The following is a 25,558-nucleotide window of genomic DNA, read 5'->3' as shown; positions in this document are numbered from 1 at the left end:
TGCTGCATTGTAACTGTATTTCTTGCTTAATAACATTCATCCAGACATCAATCAGAGCTGCCAGCTGTCTCTGCCGGTGTAATTACATGTCATAATTCTCTCATTAATAACCATTATAGCGAGACACAAGTGATACCATTTCTGCACAGCTAATTAGGGTCTGAATGTCAGACTCGTGAGATGTGTGAAGAGAAATAGACCGTAATGTAACCATCCCATTCCATTAGAACATAAGAACAGCCAAATATCTCTGAGCAGCCAGGTATTGCCAAATCTATCTGTCGTTTGGCTAAAGTATCTGGACTTTTTAATGGACTTTTCAGCTGATGAAAGCGAGATCGTGTGGGCATGGAAAAATAATATTAATTAATAAAATCAAAGTCTAACGTGTTTAAACCAGTCAAATCCTAATGGATGAAATCAAGTCCCGCACAAAAGATGTGGCATATTACTGCACTGTGAATGCTGTTTCATGTATCCAAATATGTTCAATAGTCCTTCTGTGAAACTTTTATTCATTAATGTTTCTGTTTTTAATATGCTTTATTGGCATGAGAAATATTTGTATATTCGTATCATAACAATAGTGCAAAACAATGTTATAAATGAAGAGATAATTAAAGACAACGTCACGTCCTAGATGGCAAACGTACATCTCTGAGATGTCTGTTTAAGAGCGTTTCATCTGGAAAGCATTACGATCTAATTAACATCTGCTAAACATCTTAAAAAGATCAGATTGACAAACATTCTAAATAATAAACATCTCAAAGACATCTGCTGAATGTCTTACTGACATCTGAGAGGAAATGTCTTATAGACGTATTGCAGATGAGCAAACAACGTAAAATGTAAACACACATAAAATAGACATCTGGGTGATGCACGTGTGCTATTAGGGAAAGTTAGCCTTAATTCTGACCCTGCAACCCTGATAGCACACGTACATCACCCAGAAGTCTATTTGATGTGTGTTTACATCACTGTTTACTCATCTGCAATATGTCTATTAGACGTATGTCTCGGATGTCAGTAAGACATTCAGCAGATGTCTTTGAGACGTTTATGATTTACAACATTTGTAAATCTGATCTTTTTAAGATGTTTAGCAGATGTTATCTAGATTGTGATGCTTTCCAGATGAAAAGATCTACACCTGACATCTCGGAGACGTGCATGTGCTATCTGGGAAGTGTGATTTCTCACGTCACCGGTTTCACTGATATCTGTCAGAAAGTAGAAAGATTTTCTGTGTGGTAAATAATCCAAAACAACAACAGCATCATGCATACAGCACCAGCAGCGATCATGTCATATTCATGTTTTTATCATTTTACCTTTTTACCCTGAGGTCCGCTTCTAATGTTAGTCAGCTGTTACTCTTGCAGCAAAACAGTCATCATTTAATTAGAGAGGAGGGGAAGAAAGTAGAGAGAAGGGCGAGAAAGAAAGAGAGGAACACTACAGAAGTCTTTAGGGAACTGTGCATTAAACTGCTCTATATGAAAAGAGTAAAACATCAAGTCTGCATTTAGACAAACACAGAGACAAGTTCATCTGCTGCTGTGGAGTAACACATTCAAAGAGCTGGAATCAGAGTGACTTTTTGTCATTGCATGTAAAGATTGTGAGTACTGATGACTTTTACTATGACCAGGGGCGGACTTAGCACTAGGCAAAGGTAGGCATCCGCCTAGGGCCCCCAGAAGCCAAGGCCCCCCTAAAAATACAAATAATATGCTTTGCTATTATCATTAATGTTAAATAATGTGCTGGAATTTTAAATATCACTGTAACAACACCGATATGATTGATATTGCAGTTATTTTCAGCACCATCAATGCACGCAACCCCCTTCCCCCTCAAATCAGACTGTAATGGAATATTCCAAGGTTTTATTGCAACCACACAAGTTTGTAAACAGGTGAAAGTGAGCCAAACTGCTCGGAAAGTTTTTTGTGTGATTTTACCATATACTGTTGCAAGTTGCAAGTTACAAGTTAAGCTACATTGTTGCTAGTTCAGTTTGGTTTGAATTTTTGGAGAGAAAAAATTAAACAGAATCGAGACTTCCTAAGGTAACACTGTCTTTCCAAACGGGTCAGACTGCTGCACAGCCTGCACCGCCACCCGCCGCTGCTCCCACGAGCACAGGCTGCACAGCACTCACTATAGACCTTATTTTCGCTAGTGCCATCTTTGAATTTGAATGGGAATGACAACGAGGCTGTGAGGGATAGACTAACAGTCTCTTCAGTGGGCTGTACAGCAGTTTAAAGTGTTTTTTCAGCATACAAAACATTGATAAAATATCTGTCCAAGAACATTCAGTATACAAAGAACTCCAGACAACATGAGTTGTGGAAAATCAGATGTGATCTAGGAGCTTTTTACAGGTTTATAACCCTAACCCCATGCGTGCCATTGAAGAGACTGTAAGTCTATTCCTCACAACCTCGTTGTCATTCCCATTAAACATAATGCCGCTAGCGTCAATAAGATCTATAGTCACCAATACACAATGTTGGTGATGATTATGATCTGGGTGTTGACACTCATTAAGGAGGAGAAAAAAAAAAAGTTTTCTCATAGTGGGCCCACTAAATATCCAACTATTTTTATGCACATTTTTATTTTAATGTATTTTGCATTTTTTGGGGGTTGTGGGTGGTTGTAAATGAGATGGCTGGTGAAGTTCAGTCCACCCCCAGCCAGATACCACACGGAAATATGTGGATCATTTTCATGTTGCATTGAAATATAGTTTTCTGCCATTTCAATTCTGAGTCAGAACACACTTGTGACAGTGAATTGAACAGCTCTGGGCTCAGTTGCAAGAAAAGGCAAAGAAAGTTAAGAACTTGAATTGTCACCAAGGGTTTTCTTCCAACCAGCTGCTCATGTTTGGATCAAATCAAAGACAGATGACAGATGTACAAAAGATTGACAGTATCTGAGCTGGACAGATAATGACAGGGAGCATGTGGGAAATTGATTCATGATGGATTGTTGTATCATTTTGCCTCCAGAGAGTCCAGTATTAAATCCCTCCTGCTGTATAAGATCAACATGTGTTGTGTTTGATCAAAACGTTGTCCATCTATTCGTGTGTGTTGTGGAAGTCTGTACACATGATTCTGACAAGTCTGATATGAGTGTTAAGTATTATAATTCGACAGCGCAGATCTTTCTCTCTAATGAATCTACATGTCTGTAGGGGTCGGAGAGTTATTGTTTTTATTATTATTATTATTGTTTAATGTACATTATTATTTGCATTACCATTACTGGATGTGATAGGGATCAAGGCAGTCACATAGAGAATCAATCCATGAAGCAGGAATGTCTTTCTAAAATGTCATTTATTAGCAGCAGTGCAAAATAAAGAGTCTAAAAGCTAGAACTGTTCAAGTAAAAGCAGTTCGAACTTGCAGTGCTAGCGACTGGCTTGTCCATGTGCTCCAAACACTATCCGTCCAGTTTGTTGCTCTGTTTCTCCTCTAGTGGTGGTTTGCATAAAGGCACAGATTTTCCTGCCTTTACAAATTGGAACATACCATTTCAAGAAAATTAACTCTTGCCTCCTCTTTCTTAACCCTTGTGCGACCTTCTGGACATTTTTGTCTGTGTTAATGCCAACGGCATACATTTTGCCATAGGTGTTTATTTTTGGAAAATTTTTATATTTCAACCTCAGTTCCTATAATACATCTATAATACACTGTGTACACAAAATAGTTACACTCAGGACCTTCAGGACAAAAATGTCCCCACTGAAACCCATGAAAACTGCAATATTTGATCCCAGTGCCATTAAAGCATAAAATCATGAATTCTATGATATTATGCTTTCATTCTGGAGCCCTGGCTTCAAAATTTACTTTTTAAAAAAATATATTTTCCACCAGATGGCACCATTTTTCTAATGTTTAGCCTATGGAGCAAATACATGCTTTTTCCCTATTTTCTGTTTGCTGTATTATAGAGCACTGGAGGCCAATTGAATAAATGATGCATCTAAAATTGTGTGTGTGTGTTGGTATGGATGTCAGAGTGTGTTTTGGATGTGTGTATTGAGAAATTTGTTTGTGTGTGTAAAAAACATCAGTGACATTATATAAACAAACTGGCATTTAAAGGGTTAAAATCCTGAAAATGAATGAATATTTGGTAGTTATGATCAGGACTGATGTTGGTTCAAAACATTTACTCACTGGAAGTGGAAAATGATATTAATATATACAACAGTTATTTCTGGTCCTCGAATCTGATTGGACGAGAAACGTTCCATGAGCACTGATGGTCTGACACCATCAGCACTCGGACACTTCACTGTGTGTATCACTCCGCTTGTGTTCGTGCCATTCTAAACTAAAGTGTAAGAGCAGTGCATATGTGTTAAGAGCTACTATTTGTCTTTTTTTTTACATTACATATGTTAGCCAGCAGGTGGTGGCAAAAGATCATTTTTGTGTGTAATATGAGCCAGTTGGTGATGTGAAGTGAATCGGTGTCAGCCAGTGTTAACATACAACAGCGCTCCGTGATCGCTAGAACACTACTAAAGATAGGAAATAGCTTTAAACGGCTTTAAACGAACAACTTCAGCATTACGGCTCATCACAGCTGAGAGACACAACAGACTGATTGATTACAGAACTCAAGGCGCTTACCTCTTACCGGAGTGCCCACATTGGATACACACTGTTTAAAATGGCAGAGGACATTGCGGTTTCTATAGAGAAAGACTCTAGCACACCGGCTACTGTGAAATAGAGAGGAATACCCCCTCTTGGATGGCTATGTTTCCACTGAGAAAGCTGATCTTCAGAAAGCTGACAGCATCTCTGCTTGGGAGTGGCAACAGGTGATCGCACATGCTCCATCTCTCTCTCTCTCTCTCTCTCTCTCACACACACACACACACACACATCCATCCTTGTTTATCCAATAACTTGTTAGAAACAGCACAAGCCGTGATACTATTTCTGAAGTGACATTTTTGAATTACTAACGAAGGCTTGGACACATCATTTGGTTTGAACCAGCAATGGCAGCAGATTCTGATCTGTCACGTAAGCAAGTAGTTCAATGCACAAATGCGTTTTTGTGACCGTACTCAGTTATTCCAAATTTTTAAAAATGTACTTTTTCATTGAACTGTTGTATATAAGCAATATCACACTCGCAATCATGCTATATGGCCCTAAATCAGCACTGCTGTAATTACCTACGGCACTTGGCCTATGGCCGAATCACAGCAGTGCTGATATAGGGCCATATCGCACTCTTGCTCGTGTGATATTGCTTAAATATAATATTATTATGGCAGTTTTTTGACGCAGATATTTGTGTCCTCTAAGGACCTCTGAGTAACTTTTTTAAATTGACGCACAAGGGTTAGATTAAATTACAGGTATAAATAATGATTAAAATCAAGAGTTAAAATAAGAATCAGTAAATAAATACAATAAATGGTTTTTAAAACAGATTTCCTTTAATAAATCAAATGAGCAGTCCCCACAGGTGCGCACTCCCATAGGGAACACCCACTCTAGTAAAACCGGGAAATTAAAGCAAACCCCAAATAAATACGGTAAATAATGAATAAAACGGAAAAAGTTCAAATGGAGACCGACTATCAGTCTGTCCGTCACACTGGCACCATATATATATATATTTTTTTTATCATCATTTATAATTATTTGTTATAATTAAGATTTTTCTTGTCAGCTTTTGTTGTTTGTATAGATGCTTTGGCAATATTGTAAACACAATCATGCTAGTAAAGTACTTTGAATTTGAACATTGAAATTAAGTTCCAAAAAGCACCGAGAAAAAAACAAGAACAGAAAGGATCCCCAGAACACAGTGTACTCATTTGCTCATAATGTTAATGGAATATAGTGCAATATTTCATTCAAGATGTTACCGTTAGCAATTCTTTAACAGTCTTTAGTGGTTTTTGGGGTCAAATCTAATGTGATCTTTTCCATCTCAAAGATCTAATGCTCTGAGCATGAGAGAGCTTTTCTCCCAATTTGGAATGCCCAATTCCCAATGTGCTTTTAAGTCCTTGTGGTTGCATAGTGATTCACCTCAATCCGGGTGGCGGAGGACAAATCCCAGTTGCCTCCGCGTTTGAGATCATCAACCCGAGCATCTAAACACATGGTTTGTTAAGCGCGTTGCCACGGAGACATAGCATGTGTGGAGGCTTAACGCCATCCACCGCGGCAACCACGCTCAACTCACCACGCGCCCCATGGAGAACGATCCACATTATAGCGACCACGAGGAGGTTACCCCATGTGACTCTACCCTCCCTAGCAACTGGGCCAATTTGGTTGCTTAGGAGACCTGTCTGGAGTCACTCAGCATGCCCTGGGATTCTAACTAGCGAACTAGCATACCCCAGGGGGGGTAGCCAGCGTCTTTACCACTGAGCTACCCAGGCCCCCGAGCAAGAGAGATTATTAAATTTACATGTAAACTCAATCACTCACTAAACATATGATCTAAGATTTACTACAAAAAGACGGATAAAAGTACAACTACTATGCCGAAAATAAGCATTTAACATGATGCGACTGATTATGTGAGGTCATGGATCTCATGTAAACACGGTTCCCTATCTGTCACTCACTCGAAGTTGTGTTGATGTAGTGACACTAGGGGTCACTCTTGGGAGCCCGAGACACCTCTGGTCTTTGATAAAAGGCCAATGAAAATTGGCGAGTGGTATTTGCATGCCACTCCCCCGGACATACGGGTATAAAAGGAGCTGGTATGCAACCACTCATTCAGATTTTCTCTTCGGAGCCGAACGGTCATGCTCATTGAGCTGAATACTACTGTTCATTCACCTCTGCTGGATCTGACGGTGCATTTCAGTGGCTTCTCCCTCCTCTGCACTGGTGCACTGCAGAGAATGCCCCTGGGCGCTTCGGCAGAAAAACTAGAGAGTATATTTTCTGAAAGAGCCTTTTTCCCCCTCTAAAAGAGTATATATTTCTCTAAAAAAGCGCACACACGGAACGTCTTTTTAAAGACGCGTCTTTTCAAAGATGCCTTTCCGATTGTGTGTTATTCCTGGTTGCGGTCGTTATCTCTCAACTTCGGATGGTCATGATCGCTGTCTTTCATGTCTGGGCACGACCCACACGGAGGCAGCGTTTGTGAATGGTTCATGTTCTCACTGCGAGAACATGACCATGGCAATGTTGCGGTCGCGGCTTGCTTTTGTAAGAGATACCTACGGGTATGAGGCCAGCGCGGCTAGCACTGGGGGTGATTTGGGGACCCCAATGGGATCATCTCTGCCGGGTATCCCCCCGCAGACCTCCCATTCCCCAGCACGCTCGTCTGCCCCAATTGGGCTTCCGGATGAGTTCGCTGGCTCGTCTCATGGCGAGTCTGGCTTCTTGTTCGGAGCCCGCGAAGATGATGACTTCTCGAGTGCAGCATCGGAGAGCGGGCTTGTCCAGTCGGACGCAGAAGCCTCAGCTGGGCTTCCCCCTTCGGGGACGATCGCCCAGTCACAGGCCGATGCCGAAATGATGGACATGCTTTCCCGGGTGGCCGCGAGCGTCAGGTTAGAGTGGAACCCTCCGCTCTCCCCTGAACCCTCGCGGCTTGATGATAGGTTTCTGGGCTCGCGGCGCCACTCAAAGCAGCCGCGCCCCGCTCCAGTGCCATTCTTCCCGGAAGTGCATGAGATGCTGACGAAGTCGTGAGAGGCACCTTTCACTGCCTGGCCCCAACTCCGCAGTTCCCCCGCTCTCACTACCCAAGGGCTATACGCCGATTCCCCGGTGGATAAGGTGCTCATGGTGCACCTATGCCCGTAGAGCACCGCCACCTGGCATGGACGCCCTAAGCTCCCGTCCAAGCCCTGTAGGCTCACATCGTCCCTGATGGCTAAAGCCTACAGTGCTGCTGGACAAGCCGCCTCTGCCCTGCACGCCATGGCTCTCCTGCAGGTCCACCAAGCCAAGGCGCTGAAAGAACTGCACGAGGGTAGTTCCGCCCCAGATTTAATGCAGGAACTGCGCTCGGTGACCGACCTCGCCCTCCGGGCGACGAAGGTCATGGCGCGGTCTCTCGGGCGGATTATGGCCACACTAGTGGTCCAGGAGCGCCACCTTTGGCTCAACCTGGTCGAGATGGGCGAGGCCGACAAGACACGGTTCCTTGCTGCCCCCATTTCCCAGGCGGGCCTATTCGGCGACACCGTCGAGGACTTTGCCCAGCAGTTCTCGACGGTGATGCAGCAGACGGAGGCAATCCGGCACATCCTGCCCCGGCGCGGCTCAAGATCCCGCACCCCGTCTGCTCATCGCCAAGGTCGTCCCCCTGCTGTGACTGCACTGGCTCTGCCGCAGCCCACCCATTCGGCCCGGCCCCGGCGTGGAGCCCACCGCAGGAAGCCAACGCCACCCGTCTCACAGCCGGCACCGAAGAACCCATGGAGGTCCTCGAAGCGCCCCTGAGATGGGAAACCCAGGGACGAGGGAACCCACTTACGTGGAGCTGGTAGGAAGACCACTCCATCCCCTGGTGGAGGGCCGGGTGGAAAATCTTTTGTTGCCTTTTTGTTTGATTTCGTCGCACGCCCAAGTGGCTGCAGTACCCAACAGTTCAGCAAAAGAGCGGCTTCCTTCCTCCCTGGGTCACAGACCCGGTGCGTACGGTCGTCACCACGACTACCGTCCACTGGCTTTTTCTTGCAGGATTGGCACTCCAGCGGTGCCCTTTCCACCCCTGAGCACCCAGCTGTGGCACACAGCCGCCCCCGATATGGCAGTCTCCACGGGTTACAAAGACAGGCCTCTTCCTCCCCCATCCCAGGTTGTTCCGGGGGTGGTCACAAGGAGCCAGGTAAGTGCTTCGATGTCCCTAGACTCAGCACGGCCACGACGTGGTGAAACGCGAGAAGGAACTCGCTGTTGGCCCAGTACACACGCTAACTAAGAGCCCTGTTCTGGGGTAGGTGCTCCGCATGTGGCGGTTCCCTGTAAGGCTAACCCCATGCGATATATATCTTCCGCTAGTTCGTTTCCCTGCTGGAAAACTGCGTCTTCCTTGGGCAGAACCCCTCTGCCCCAGTCTCCATGTTTGTAGTAACTCCTCCCCCATTGGGCAGGATCTACCTTGAAGGCTCTCCACATGGTTGGAAAGACCATGTGATGTATTCTTCCACTTAAATATCCCCCCCTCTCTTTGGGCGAGGTGTGGTCTCCGCGGTGTCTTCCCCTTGGGAGGGACACCCCCCGACTAGACCTGGCGGCCCAGTTGGATAATTCCCCTTCTTTTTTAGGGAGTGGAAAAAGAGAAGGGGCAAAGAGGCCACGACTGGGTTAAGCCTGTCTCTATCTTTTGGGTAGTCGACTTGTCCCCAAAAAGGGCCGTTCAACACTCATAACTATGTTGGGGGAGGTTACGTGTCAGCCTGGTGTGCTGGCTATGAGGCACAGCCAGTTCACGTAACACAGTTCAGCCAGTTGTGGCATTTTGTATAGGGACCCCTAGTGTCACTACATCGACACAACGTCGAGTGAGTGACAGATAGGGAATGTCATGGTTACTTGTGTAACCTCCGTTCCCTGATGGAGGGAACGATACGTTGTGTCCCTCCTGCCACAACGCTGAACTACCCGCTGAAATGGCTGGACCTTATATCGGCTCCTCAGCATAAAACCTGAATGAGTGGTTGCATACCAGCTCCTTTTATACCCGTATGTCCGGGGGAGTGGCATACAAATACCACTCGCCAATTTTCATTGGCCTTTTATCAAAGACCAGAGGTGTCTCGGGCTCCCAAGAGTGACCCCTAGTGTCACTACATCGACACAACGTCTTGTTCCCTCCATCAGGGAACGGAGGTTACACAAGTAACCATGACGTTTTCTTGCGTTGTCAGATTTGTTCAAATAAGCTAATTTATGAGGGTTATTAGCGTTTTGCTGTGCATGCAAACACACTCAGTGCAGAATATGCAATTGCATTCTTAACATATAATATTGGATTGTGTATTTAATAAGTACTTATTATTAGTATTTTTGTGCATTTTGATGTTTCGTTTATAACGTCTAATTTACAACCTGGTGCTCACCAACAAATGTAATGAATTATTATTAATATATTATATTATAATATATAATTTATTATTTTAAATAAATCATAGAGAAATTCTGTTTATTAAGACACATGCTGGCTGTGTAGAGTGTGTTGTTTGTGTGTTGGTTATAGGACGCTATGGAGGTGATTTCTCCGGGTGAGGAGGTGATGGATTCAGAGGATAATGTTGAGGAAGATCTGGGCATGTTGGATGATCAGAGGAGTGTTATTCTACATCTGCTGTCCCAACTCAAACTGGGCATGGATCTCACACGGGTACCAACACTAACACACACACCAAGACAGAGAAGGTCCTAAGGACAATTCATTTTGAATTTGCATGCACAATAAACAACTCACATAATCACGTTACTATACCAAATCATTTACACGTGGCTTGTTCGTATCGCAGCAGTTTCCTGGTGAAATAAACACTAGAGGCGCTACAACGACAATTACTTTTATTCACTTTCACACAAATCACGAGTAAAATGGCAGATTATCAGTTCATAAACACTTACTTTTCACTCTGTTCCTCACACAGTGCTATCTTATGACATCTAAACACTTTTACTATAGCGCATGACTCATTTTAATGTTTGCATTACATAACCAACTACATTGACAAGCTTGTTCGAGTGTGATCAAATTGTGCAGTAGCTCAACTGATAGAGCGTTGCACTTGTAAAGGACTGGGGTACGAGTCCTGGAGAGCACGTGGGTTGACATGAGTCGAAAGTGTCATAGAAGCACCACAAAATTAGCTTTTCATGACACTATTGGTTAGGTTTAGGTTTAAGGTTTAGGGTAGGGAGGTCAGTTTTGTTGATTTCAAATTCGATAACATTTAATTCGCTTTTAGTGCCAAAATTCATTTTCATTTTCCAAAAATGTCACCACGGTCATGAACTTTTTATGTCTATGGGTTTTTTTCCACCTATTTAATCATCTGCCTGGTGAGAATCAAAAGTCTGATCGCTTAGTAAAGTAACAGCACATCTCTCCTCAACAAGACACATGATTTGAGGTGTCATTTTAGGATTAGGGGTTTGTTCAAATCCCTAAACCCAAGTATGAGCAATAGTAATAGTGATGATCGCCTTTGCTAAGTGGTTTCAGACATGTTTCTACAGTGTTTCCTCTCGCTCTCTTTCTTCTATGTGTAGGTGGTTCTTCCTACATTCATCTTGGAGAAACGCTCTCTATTGGAGATGTACGCCAACTTCATGGCTCATCCAGATCTGTTCCTGGCCATCTCCACGGGCAGCACACCAGAGGAGCGAATGGTGCGTTTCGTCGAATACTACCTGACCGCCTTCCACGAAGGACGCAAGGGTGCTGTTGCGAAGAAGCCCTACAACCCGGTGCTGGGTGAGACGTTCCACTGCTCATGGGAGGTCCCACGAGACCAAGTCCGCCCTTTAAGAACCTGCAACCATTCTGTGGGGTCAGGGGCACGAGAGACATGTATGAGGACCAATCAGGAGGCAGTGGAGGCAGGGTCAGACTGTTATAGAGTGCGTTTTGTGGCGGAGCAGGTTTCTCATCATCCTCCAGTGTCGGGGTTTTACTGCGAGTGTGCGGAGAGAGGCATGTGTGTCAATACACACGTGTGGACCAAGAGCAAGTTCATGGGCATGTCGGTGGGTGTCTCCATGGTGGGCGAAGGTGGGTGATGGATCTTTACCTACTCAAAAAAAGGGGTCTTGTTTGTTCCATTTTCCTGGGTCATACTGTATACTGGTATCTGCATACATTTGATTTATGAAAGTCAACAGTTGGCACAATGTTGCAAAAAAACTCAAATTCAAACCCAGATAGGGGTCTACTCACACACAACTGGTTTAAACTTAACTTACCCTACTTGTCTGTAATCTAGTTTATAATGTCAAGTGTAACGTGCACCTCCAGCTTTATTTAGTTTTGATTTAGGCACAGTTTTGACCTTTGCCCTTTGTCCTTCAGGTGTGTTGTATCTGCAGGACCACGGTGAGGAGTATGTGTTTTCTTTCCCGAGTGCATATGCTCGCTCAATCCTCACTGTCCCGTGGGTAGAGCTGGGGGGAAAGGTCACGATCAGCTGTGTCAAGACGGGATACTCTGCCAATGTCACATTCCACACCAAACCCTTTTATGGGGGCAAAGTTCACAGGTCTTTATAGAGATTTTATCTCCACTGTTTCTCTAGACAGCAGTAAGAATAAATGGACACTTCTGAGTGTCTCTTCTAGAGTTCTCAACATTGTCTCAAACTGTGCTCAAATTTGCCAATAGACCAAAGTCAGAGATCTCAAACATTTCTCATCAAATTCTCCCATGATCAAATGATATGAGCTATGCTATCCACATTCAATTGATCGCTCTATACTCTTGCTGTATGTCAACACAACAACTGTTTGTGTCTAGTTTTACTTCTCCAGCGGAATTTAAGGAGAAACAACATCTGAGACAAAGTTGATACTTTAATGAGACACAATTGAGAACTTCATTAAGTCTCCTGAGCTATGTAATAAAGATGCGTGTTCTTCAGGGTAACTGCAGAAGTCAAGCTGAACTCCAGCGGTCTCATCGTGTGTAAAGCTCAGGGCGAGTGGAACGGGACACTAGAGTTCACCTACAGCAGCGGAGAGACCAAAGTGATTGACACCACCAAAATGCCCGTCATCAGAAAACTGATTCAACCAGTGGAGAAACAGGGGCGGACCGAATCAAGGTGAGCAGGTACACATCAGACAGCAAGATAAATTATTTACAAAGACTTTTTACAATTTGTAAAAGATTTAAAAATGTATTACTGAATCTTTTTAGTATTTTTTTAAAGATAAACTCAATCTTGCACCCACTGTATAACATTCTTCTAAATACATTTGCATCATTTGTATTCATAATGAACACGGTGCAAAATTAATACTTTCTAAGTGAATAAAAAATGGCTTTGGTGAGTGAATAAAGCTACCAGCAAGTTGGCTTATAAAAGTTTTAGGAATTACCACAATGTAAGATGGATTTGACAAAAGTTTTATCTGACACAAGCAATGTGAATTAATAAAATCAGGCATGTTTTTTTATTTTATTTTTTTATTTAATTATTTTTATTTTCTCCCCTTTTTCTCCCCAATTTGGAATGTCCAATTCCCAATGCGCTCTAAGTCCTCGTGGTGGTGTAGTGACTTGCCTCAATCCGGGTGGCGAAGGACGAATCTCAGTTGCCTCCGCGTCTGAGACCGTCAATCTGCGCATCTTATCACATGTCTTGTTGAGCGCGTTAACGCGGAGACATAGCGCGTGTGGAGGCTTCATGCCATCCACCGCGGCATCCACGCACAACTCACCACGCGCCACACCAAGAGTGAGAACCACATTATAGCGACCATGAGGAGGTTACCCCATGTGACTCTACCCTCCCTAGCAACCGGGCCAATTTGGTTGCTTAGGAGTCCTGGCTGGAGTCACTCAGCACGCCCTGGATTCGAACTCACGAACTCCAGGGGTGGTAGTCAGCATCATTACTCGCTGAGCTACCCAGGCCCCCTAGGCATGTTTTATCAATAGAGAACTGGTCATAAAACTGTATTTAGCAAAATATAACTCTTTGGCTGAACTCAATCCAATCATGGACAGAGGTTCCACACGCTTGAAATAAATCCCAGATGTGTATGACTTTCTTTCTTCAGCAGAACCAAAGTGAAGATTTTTATAAGCACATTTCAGCTCTGTTTATCCATACAATGCATATAAACAGGTGCCATCAGTCTGCTGGCTGTTTGATGGTCAGAAAGTTATATTTAGGCAGCATAAAAGTAATCAACATCTTTTTAACTTAAATCATTGCTTTCGGTTGCTGTTTGAAATGACCAAACTCTCGTGTGATGTTCGTTCCTCTGTTGTATACGCGAGCACTTCCGACTTCTCGCGTGAACGCACCATTACGCTTATGTCACTGATGTGTCGACTGCTGGCAGGAAGCAATTTTTGAATGTGAATAAAGTTGTAATTATCAATTTATTTTTTACACAAATCTATCGATTTGACTGGAGTTGTGTGGATTATTTTATGTTGCCTAAATACGCCTTTTGGACCATCAAACAGCCAGCAGTCTAATGGCACCTGTTTACTTGCATTGTATGGACATAAAGAGCTGAAATGTGCTTATAAAAAGCTTCATTTCAGTTCTGCTGAAGAAGGAAAGACATTTTTGGGTGAACTAACCCTTAAATGTGTCTCCTGTGACCACTTGTGTTCGGATTTGGAGAGGAGGATCTCTGTTTCATGATGACATACATCAGTCACTATATCAATGTGCTACTGCATGATCTTAAAGTGCAACAAATTCATTAAAGACAAAGAAACGCGAAAAAAACGGTGCGCTGTTTCTCCCAGATGAGGTTGAAATTCAACATAAGCAAAAACGCAACATGTCAAGCAAAATTATTTATTTTAGTGTATTACCTGTGTTAAAGAAGCTTCAGGTGTTCGTGCTTGTCATCTGTGTTGATCTCAGACACACTAAAGAAGATCTGTGAAGCTCTCGTGATTTCTATGTATACGCTTTTTAAAAATGTCCAATCGGACAGTTATTTCCTTTTAAAACCACTCGTAACCTGCAAAGTGGTTGATTGACAGGTGAGGGGCGGTGCTTCACTGCTGCCAGGGTGCATTCAGGACGGATTAGTGTTTACACCTTAAATGTGATCTGTCTACATTCTTATGTGGGGTTTTTTATCCATGATAAATCACCCGAAACGCATCAAGTGATACACTAGCTAGTGACAGGAAATGTTGGCATGCTAAACATGCTGGTAGGAAGTGCAGCTAGGTCACTACATTATGATTAGCACAACAATTGCTCAACTTATAAGCAACATGTAGAATACTCAAAATGTATTGGTCCTCAACCTAGTCTCAAGCTCCACTCTTCACCATAATTGTAACCCACAAAACTACAACATAACAGAAACTCCTCTAAATGTCAACATAACAAAAAAATTGGGGCCTAGGTAGCTCAGCGAGTATTGACGCTGACTACCACCCCTGGAGTCGCGAGTTTGAATCCAGGGCGTGCTGAGTGACTCCAGCCAGGTCTCCTAAGCAACCAAATTGGCCCGGTTGCTAGGGAGGGTAGAGTCACATGGGGTAACCACCTTGTGGTCGTGATTAGTGGTTCTCGCTCTCAATGGGGCGTGTGGTAAATTGTGCATAGATCGCGGAGAGTAGCATGAGCCTCCACATGCTGTGAGTCTCCTGCACAGGTGTCATGCACAGCGAGCCACATGACGGTTTTGACTGTCTCAGAAGCAGAGGCAACTGAGACTTGTCCTCCGCCACCCAGATTGAGGTGAGTAACCGCGCCACCACGAGGACCTACTAAGTAGTGGGAATTGGGCATTCCAAATTGGGAGAAAAGGGGATAATAACCCCCCCCCCCCCAAAAACAAACAAACAAACAAAAAAACATAAAACATTAAACACAAACAAGTCTCCCCCTTTATATTCCTCTTGCACAAAGACACATAAAATAAAATTTAATTTGGGCATTTAATCTCCCATTTGAAGTATGCCGGGAACTAGAAATCCCCTGCCCAGTTTCAGGTAACCAAAACATAAAAAATCTCAAAGCAAATTGATTAAGTAAAGCTGACAAGACATTTTTTGTTTAATTAACTCAGTTAAAAGAAGTTCCCTTGGTTACATGAATATTTTTAGTAATATGAACATGACAGGATTGAGTAAAACTGGCAATAGTTTTTTTTTTTTTTTTTTGTGGAAATATTTACAGTCAGAAATTTTTCTCAATTTACCTGTCAATGGCAAGTGTTGTAAAAGTAAATTTTTAGATGGTGATTGTGATATTCTACTGGTCTGTATGTGTTGTGAGTTTAGGCGTCTTTGGCAGCACGTCACCAGAGCGTTGAAGGATGGCAATGTTGATCTGGCAACTGAACACAAGCATGTGTTAGAAGAAGACCAGAGATCAGAGGAGAGACAGAGAGCCGCTAACAACGTGACCTGGAAACCCACATACTTCAGCAAAGAGGTGCATTTAGTTTAGTCCTAAACCTGACCTCTACAGTTAGTGAATTTTAAAAACTCGTTGCTTTGAGATTGGAGCTTGCTGTTTTAATGAAAGTTCTAACTATTTGTTTTAATATGCATTAGACAGTCAGAAAACATAAAAAAACATAAAAAAATGTTAGACCTCAGGAGGGTATTGTGACGATGCTTTCTATTAAATTAATTTTCAGAGCATTTTGGAGTTTCTTCTAAATGCTCAAAAGTCGATTAATGTCTTTGTTTCTTTGTGCGCAGGGTGACGGTTGGGTGTACAGAAACCCATTATGGAAGACACACTGAGATGAGCTGAAAAATCAAACAACCTTTGACCAGGTGAGGTTGAAAACGATCAAAAACAAAGACTGGATCTCACATTCAGGAGAATATGGATGCACTTTGATGCATCACAATATAGACCGCAGGAAATCAGACTGATTTGTACAGAAATCGACGTGCATGTTGTATATGGACACAAACACATAGCATAGAACTTTTATATTCTGTATAAATTATATATAATTTTTCACAATACCTAACCAAACCTTTGGGGTGATACATGTATATACAGAATTTATGTGATTTGCCATTTGATGTTTTGTCAACAGAGTAAGAGAGAGATTGATTTATGACCAGATTGTGTTTAATCAAAAAATTTTTATTTTATATTCAATATATATATTCAAGCTTTTAAGCCTTTAACAGAAGAGTGAATCTCACAAAAACATGTCCAGGTCACGTTTCATCCCAATATTAAAGGACAAACAAAATAAAGTATGTTTTGAATAAAGAAAATTAAGCCCATTTTAGGACCACTGTAATACATTTTTAAAATTAAAAATGGTACAACAGAAACTACCAAGATGTATAACCACTTTACAATTTAAATATATATATTTTTAACATTCAATTGTTTATATAGCGCCTTTACAACAGCTCAAGATCACTTTACAACAGAGTCAATATAACAACAAAACAGCAAATATGCTTAAAATAAAATATGATTCATTGTCATGAAAATAATGTCACAATGAAAAAAAAAAATGTTTTTTTTGTCTTAAACAGAAAACGTAAACAAAAAGACACAAAGATAAACACACACGGCAGCTGAATGTGGCTCTCTCTTTCTCGAACCGCCACATCCGGCTCGGCCTTATCCCTCTCCTCGGATGATTAGCCCAACTGGGGGCCGGGTGTGTGCACTCACGGCCCGGCCCCACCCTCCTCCTCGTCATACTCCTCCCTTCTTTGCCTCAGGCTGGAGAACGTAATGCAAAATACAATTTCGAATTTTTTATTTTGTGGTGAAATATGACCTTGACGTGTTCTTGACAAGTATTGTGAAACCTATCCAGAAATGCACAACAATACACTCGCAATCCTTGATCTGATGTTTTGGGTAATGCAACTGTGAGATTGAAATGGATAAAAACTTTGAGTGTTTTCACCAATAAGGCGAGCTTGTGATCAGTCAGCTGACACTGTGATTCTGTTAAATGTTAAATGAACGACCATGTCTATTCAATGCAGGAAATCCTCTCCATGTGCTGTTTTGAGTAATTATCTTTCCTGACAGATGATGATTACTATTACTATTACTCTAGCCGGTTTACATTGTTAAACTTCCCTGAAACCGATGATCTAGGACTGAAACCTGACTTCATATTAACATGGAAAACCTTCTATTATAAATGCAGGTTTTTTACCAAAACAACCTAATTATGATGCTGAATGATATTTGATGTAAGATTTTCCACTGTGTATCTATCTGTTGAGATCAGTGGCTCTGGTTCTGGAAGTATTTCCAATTCTCCATGGGATGCTCTCCATCAAACCAATATTGTTATAAAATATGAATAACTTTAATTTGATTTGACTGATTTTTTTTTTAAATTTTTTTATTTGAAATAAACTTGCCATGGCAATCAGAGCATACTGTTGTGTTTCTCTGACATTTATTTTAAACTATGCTAAAATATTATTGAATGATGTCTGGATGTTATCAGACATATTGGTGTGCTGAAGTCATGTCGGAATGATCTATTTACGAGTTTACGTATTTAAGGCATATGAAATGCCACCACAAATTCGTAATTGCCAGTGGAAAACTTTCATGCCCCAACTTTCCGAGTTGGGGGTGTGTCCGCTGTATAGAATTATAGATTAGATTTAAGAATCATGGAGGAAGTAAATTATAATAGAGAGCAACAGTGCCTGTCCACTTTTTCAGCTGTCTGGGTTCTGGAAATGTAAGCGCAGTGTAGTTCTAGCAGGAAGACTAGCAACTGTACATCATCGCACCATTAGCTAGGTAATTCCTAGCCAATCACATGTAAGCCATTGCTTTATAAGTCTGCTCACAATCTATCACATTGCTGTTTCAGTGTGCTAACACGGCAACCTCCACCACCCCACAACCACCAGTTGAGTCCCGTCCTGTACGGGGGTAGGCTCCTCGCCCCTGCCTCCTATCTCCGGCAGGATATGACGGTTCCGAATACAACTTCTTCGGACCGCCAGAGAGGGCTTACACCAAAGAGAGACATTACATTCCTGTTTCATATTCATCACATAAATGTCATCTAAAACTTTACTCAAGTCTGCGAGTCTTCCTGATAGAAGTATTTTCCCCATTCATTTCTTCCATAGACTTTTAATAAAATCCTTCATTAAAGAGTTTTAAGCCATGAACCAAACCAACCAGCTCTGAGGAGAATCACAACATCACAAACTTTGTTTTGAGGCAAAAAATATTTGAAAATCAGACATAAAGATAAAGGTACAAGACTGTGTACTTACCATCTTTCATAAGGGCACAAACTACAATCCCATGAAGCATTGCATATGATGTTATTGAATAAAAAAACAATGGGAATATAAAAAACTATTGATTTTAGGTTGTTGATTATAAGTATAGATATTTTGCACTGATGTTGGTTGGTCTGTTCAGACATCTCTTAATCAATGTGCCAGATTTCAACATTTTTATCGCTACAGTATTAACAACATCAGAGTCTCCACCGAGACTGCCCTGCTGTCTGTCACAGAATCCCTAAGACAGGTGAGAGCTGGATCTAGATCATCCGTTCTCATTCTGCTGGACCTATCAGTCAACCATCAGATCCTCCTGCCCACCCTCTCTACTCTGGGCATCACAGGAACTGTGCTTGGCTGGTTCAAGTTCTATCTCTCAGGTAGGTCTTTCAAGGTAGCCTGGAGAGGTGAGGAGTCACATCAGCTACTTACTGGGGTACCCCAGGGCTCAGTGCTTGGGACACTTGTCTTCTCTATATACACAACATCACTGGGACCCATTGTTTAAGCACATGGGTCTTCTTACCACTGGTAGCTCTACTTGCCTTTCCAGCCCTGGCAGACATCTTGGCCTGGATGAAAGAACACCACCTTTTAACTCAACCTGGCTAAGACTGAGCTCATTCATGCAAAGTTAAAATCATTAATGCAAAGCTACATTACTAGAAGGCTGTGGTCTGCAAATGAACGGTGTCTTGTGGTACCAATACATAGAGGCACCATATCACTGTCCCCGCCTTTTGGCTTCACTGTACCCCTGTGGTGGAACAACCGTCCCAACTGTGAGTGGTGGTGGTGTAGTGGGCTAAAGCACATAGCTGGTTCAATCCCCACAGCCATCACCATTGTGTCCTTGAGCAAGGAATTTAAATCCAGGTTGCTCCAGGGGGATTGTCCCTGTAATAAGTGCACTGTATGTCACTTTGGATAAAAGCATCTGCCAAATGCATAAATGTAAACTCAATCTGTGAAGCAGACTGCCTCTCTGTCTTCAAAAAATGGCTAGAAACACTACTTTTTCGTGAGCACTTGACCATGCAATAAAAAATAGATAAAAAACAAACCCTAATATTTTTCTAATGCAGTTAAAACTTTGTAAAGCAGCACTTTTCGCACTACTGCCTCCTTAAGACAAATCGCTTATATTGTATCCTTCCTCCTTTTTTAAGTCGCTTTGGATAAAAGCATCTGCTAAATTAATAAATGTAATTGTAAATGTGGTATATGCTTCTGTTAAAGCCATAAGTCCACGTTATTTCATCTTCAAGTGTAAAAATGTGTTTCATAGTGGAATTTGTGCTGAAGAACTACACTACCCATAATCCTGAAGATACACAATCCACCAATCAGAGAATTGTGGCAAAAAAAACGCGGCAAAAGAGCTCTGCAGCAACCGTCCACTCCCATTAAACACCATGAAGTACACTCTGAAAATACTTATATGCACTTTATTGTACACTCCCCCGTCTTTCATTGGTCAGCAAGCAGACAGTCCCGCATAGAATCATGCCATTGAGTATCCACAGAAATATCTATCTGTCTAAAATTCCAATGACATAAATAATTTCCTTAGTATACTGTAATTGTGTAAACATTTGTAAATAAGCAGGGAATTATTTCAGGTGAAGGAATTCAAATTAATAATATACTCACTTCTTGGAGATCTTGGAGAATATTTGTTCCATAGAGAAAAAGCCAGAACTATAATGGATAAAATAAACAAAACTGTAATGCATGTAATGACCCAATGACCCAGTGACTGCTGTAACAGAATAATAGGAATCTAGTGAGATTATTCATCAGTTTTCAGTGTAGTTTAAATTTTAGTGTGTTTAAAAAATGTTATGGTTAGGGGTGTACAGTTGTCAGACCATTATTATTTGAACTTGTGTTAGACCAGGGAATTTACAGTCTTTTAGATTTTGTTATAATTTACAATCTTTTTCATTTTTAATGGTCCTTTCTCTGTTAATGCCATTTTTCATTTTCCTTGTTAATCACTGTGCCGACCCTCTCCCCTAATTCCACATGTTTGTGTCCTCTCGTGAATATGTGTATTTCTATTCTATTCTATTTCTAATTTAATTCAGTTTATTTTTCATTCCAAATTAAATTTTAAGCATAACAGTTTGAGTAAAAGTTTGTGCAAAATCCGATAATTCATGATATACAAGCATGATGTATGAATGTTGTACAGAGGATTTTGTGTGCTTCTTCAAAGCAAGAAAAACAAAAGTTAAGACTCCTAATATCACAAATTTGCTTGATTTTAGTGACCTAAAAATTGTGGAATCCTAAATATTTCAGATTAATTTTATGTCATACATTTTTCAGTATCCTGAAAATGCATTTCCATGTTTGATTTAGATTTTGAATCAAACAAGACTTCTGAACCCCACTTTGTGCGTTTGTGTTAAGCTTGTTTCCCTTAATAGGCTAATGCATTTTTGAGAGTCCCCATCATTGTGGTTTAAAAAGCGTGAATGTGCATTTAAAATATTAATAGTGTTGATAGCGTTTGTTCTTATTTGCATCAAGTGGGTTTTTTTAAAAGCAAAAATCTACAACAAAGGCTGAAATGCGCTCAACCCTGTAGTTGACTGCCTCTCCCATGCACTTTCCAGCGCAGTCCACCTGGGCATCGACTACAACCTCGTGGCTGCAGATCAAGCCTCTGATGCTGACATCCAAGCTAAAACAGCAAAGACAGGCCTCCAGCTGGCAGATGTTCCTTTCAGTGATGCTGGCACTAGTCTGCTTTGCGACATGTCCACAGGTCACCAATGCCCCGTGGTACCCAAGAGCTGGCAAAGGCGGGTGTTTGATGTCATTCACGGGCTGTCGCACCTGGGTAGGAAACCCTCCCAATGCCTGGTTGCTGCTAAGTTTGTCTGGCAAGGTTTAAAGGAGGATGTCCGTGATTGGGTCGATGTGTGTATGGCAAAGTTTGGTCACCACTCCCAGGTGCCATTGCGGCCTTTTGCAGTTCTGGAACGGCGATTTGATCATGTCAACGTAGACCTCGTTGGCCCCCTTCCCCATCCAGAGGTTTCACTCACCTCCTTACGATGATTGACAGAGCTACACGTTGGCCAGAAGCCACCCCTCTGTCATCCACTACAGCTGATGTGGCTTGCGCATTCATTAGCACTTGGATTGCCCGTTTTGGTGTTCCTTCTGACCTCTCTTCTGACCGTGGCACTCAATTTACCTCAGAGCTGTGGACTTCCATTTTCCAGAATTTGGGGGTCTCACTTCATCGAACTGCGGCTTATCACCCACAGGCTAATGGAATGTGCGAGCATTTTCATTGCTCAGTGAAAGCTGCCCTCAGGGCTAGTCTCCAGGGTGACTCCTGAGTGGACAAACTTCCTTGGGTGATGCTTGGACTTCGAACTGCACCTTAAGATACCTTGGTTCATCCTCTGCTGAACTAGTTGTTGGTCAAACCCTCCAGGTTCCGGGCGATTTCTTCTTCACCTCTACAGTTCCTTGGTCTGCCTCCCAACAGTGGCACTCTTTCTTGGATAAGGCCAAGGATTTCCGACCGACTCCGACCTCAGACTAATTTCCCACCTGATCTGCTAACAGCAGAATGTCTTTGTCTGTCATGATGCTCACCGAGGTCCCCTTCAGCCGCCCTACAACAGGTCTTACCGTGTCTTGGAGGCTGGAAAAAAATGTTTGTACTTGATGTTGGAGGTTAGCTAGACAGGCGGTCAGTTGACCGCCTTAAGCCGGCCCATCAGGATTTGGACCGCTCTATTGAGGTGGCTCAACCACCATGGTGGGGTTGACCACCTAGCAAGACACCTTTGGTGCACTCACCGGAGTCTGTGCAGCCACCGGCGTACACTCTTCTGCCCACCCAGCAACAGCCCCCTTTGCCTACGGTATGCCCCCTGCCTCATTTCCCTTTCTCTGGTCCCATACTTTGGAATCGTTCTGGACACTTGGCCAGTCCTAGTGAATTCTGGGGGGATGTGTGAGGCAGTAATGCACTCACTTGTTTGTAGTCAGACACATTAGTATCTGTGTTATATTAAGAATTCACAGAGATCTGGCTTATGTTTGTGTGTTCATTTGTTCAGCCTGCTGTTGGTTGTCATGGTTACCTTTACCTGGCACTGTCGCTGGTTGATGATGCTGTTTTGGCTGCTGTGAGCTCTTTGTTATTGTTTTCTTTGTGAGTTGTCAATAATAAACAGAGAATCCATTGATTCTTCAGACCGAACAGATATTTGAGACTCAATCGCCACAAAGCCTTTATTTAACTGGGCTACAACATCTAAAATGGCCAACGAGTTTCGGCTAAAGAAGTCTTCATCAGGGTACAATTCCCTAATACAAAGATGCACAATATACAGTCTTGGCCATCAGTGAAAATATCATCAGCTGATCAATACATACATATATGTTAATTCATATTTGTAAGACCCTACAAAAAAAGGTGTACAATCTATTTTTTCATTAACACCAGGTAACGTAGTAGCACGGAGTGTATATATCCAAAAAGTGTCTTGTTGAAGTAGATGTTTTAATCTATTACCACCTCTTATTGAACATGGGTTATGGCTATTCCTGTCATTCGAAGGATCACTGCAATGGCAGCTTCCTTACAATGTTTTGCCATTGGTTACACCAAATTGGTAGTATGTATGGCACTCTCCTTTTGAGCTTCCTTTCTCTTCGACCAATGTAAAAATTGCCATTCACACTCCAATTTATAGACAACACAGGACGAATTGCAATTGATGAAAGACTTAATTGTTTGAGAAAACATCAGTAAATGTATTTGTTTTAATCATGTTACTGCAGTGATTGCAATCCCCACATCTATGATTGCCTGCTGAGGGCCTCAACCATGTTCTCTTTTCAGGAGTAGGGAGATAGCCTGCAACCTTATCCCTAATAGTTGGTGCATGCCTGTAACTAACAGATGGCATTTCCTGAAAGAAAGCATGAAGAGCACTATCACTGTTGACAATATTCCAATTCGATTTAATGATTTGTTTTATTTGTGCTGCTTCACGACTATAAGCTGTCACTAAGTGCACCCGAATATTCGAGTGTCGTTGTTTTGTTTTTTTCTTCAGTAGTTGCTCTCTGTTAGTAGATCTGACCCTTTCAGTGGCGAGTGTAAGAGTCTGTGAGGCATATCTATGAGACATATCATTCAACTGCATTTCAAAATCATGCTCTAAATCACAAACTCTTTGAAACTGGCCAAATGGTATATTTTCAATCAACCAAGGCTGATGGAAGCTGTTGGCTCTGAGGACAATATTACTGTACGGCCCGTTGGTTTTCTAAAAACCGAGGTATGTAAATCACCATAAGGATTTCGGATTATTTTAAAATCAAGCTCAATACAAGTTTAGCTCAATCGACAGCATTTGTGGCATAATGTTGATTACCACAGAAAATAATTTCAGCTCGTCCATCGTTTATAAAAATAATAATAAAGAAATGCGGTTACATTAAGGCACCTACAATGAAAGTGAATGAAGTCAGTCCATAAACATTAAAATACAAATTGACCACGTTTACAAGCACTTAAGAAATCCGTTTATTCCAGGTTTTTGCAGAAAGTGGCATTCTGAAACGTAAACAAGAATGGTGATTTCCATACGCCGTTTAAGGGATTACGAGAAAGCAGTTTAACACATCCGGGTTTCTCCCGGAGAACGCGGCTTATGTGGGCATGCAAACGCATAAGCAATGTTCAGATGGGTGTTTGAGGTGTGCGCATGTGCGTGAACAGACCGAATAACAAACGTCATAGTATGGAGCCCAACAACAAGTCGACAAATTGGAAAAAAATTCAACATTTCTGGGATTACAGTGGGAAAAGGACATACACTATAAATGATACCCATTTATACACACCAGTGTAAAATATCGACGGTCCCTCACGTTCGCGTATATGCGCTTGTACGCTGGGGGAATCCCACAATTGCAGTGGGGAAATTACGTTGCCACCTTCACTTCCATTGTAAGCGCCTTAATGTAACAGTGTTTTTTCTTTTCCAAAGTTTCCAGTTTCCCTGACCCAGTGACGGATTTAGGCATGGGCAACATGGGCAGCCACTGGGGGCGGCACGGACCTCCCTTTATATAAAATCCGGAACCGTGGAAATGTTTAAAATTGTAGACCTGTTCATCTCTCTTGTCAAGCAGATACAGTATGTCTGGTGCATACAAAGTTGTCCTCTAGATAGTGCTAATACTCCATATAAATGAATAATCTACCAAGGAGCTGCAATGTACTATGCAGCAGTTCTCAATGTTTGTTGACAATTGTTTATCTTCCAGGACAATATACAAAGCTCCCCTTCCCCCATAAATAAGGCGTGTTTATAGTTTAAAATAATTAATTATTAATTTTGTTTTTTCATAACTTTCTGGAACTGTCAGTTTAAATGTTGTATGTCTGTATTTTTTTAGCATTTTAAATATTATTAATATAGTTTATTTTAAATATTTTTAAGTCATCTTGTGGCCCCCTTGTAATTTGCTTCCTTAAAGGGATAGTACAACCCAAAATAAATTATGCCAATACTTTTCTTTTACATTC

General features: G+C 42.0%; 1 protein-coding gene across 4 annotated transcripts in view; it reads left to right on the top strand.

Moving 5' to 3' along the window:
• The window catches only part of LOC127425230 (oxysterol-binding protein-related protein 10-like), a 50,194-nt gene extending 31,188 nt beyond the window's left edge, over positions 1 to 19,006 (top strand). For 2 of the 4 annotated variants that reach the window (XM_051670969.1, XM_051670967.1), the window contains 6 exons: positions 10,252 to 10,395; positions 11,286 to 11,787; positions 12,085 to 12,271; positions 12,650 to 12,832; positions 16,000 to 16,153; positions 16,426 to 18,102. In XM_051670969.1, coding sequence (XP_051526929.1) covers positions 10,252 to 10,395; positions 11,286 to 11,787; positions 12,085 to 12,271; positions 12,650 to 12,832; positions 16,000 to 16,153; positions 16,426 to 16,470 — 1,215 coding nt within the window. In that variant the 3' untranslated portion in view covers positions 16,471 to 18,102. Of the gene's footprint in view, positions 1 to 10,251; positions 10,396 to 11,285; positions 11,788 to 12,084; positions 12,272 to 12,649; positions 12,841 to 15,999; positions 16,154 to 16,425; positions 18,103 to 18,551 lie in introns of those variants that run through there. The other 2 variants (XM_051670968.1, XM_051670970.1) reach the window with 2 other exon arrangements.
• Positions 19,007 to 25,558: the final 6,552 nt, after the last annotated feature.

Source organism: Myxocyprinus asiaticus, chromosome 34 (assembly GCF_019703515.2).
Source record: "Myxocyprinus asiaticus isolate MX2 ecotype Aquarium Trade chromosome 34, UBuf_Myxa_2, whole genome shotgun sequence".
Classification (NCBI taxonomy): domain Eukaryota; kingdom Metazoa; phylum Chordata; class Actinopteri; order Cypriniformes; family Catostomidae; genus Myxocyprinus; species Myxocyprinus asiaticus.
The sequence above is the reverse complement of the archived record's forward strand: the minus strand, read 5'-3'. Positions and strand labels throughout refer to the sequence as shown.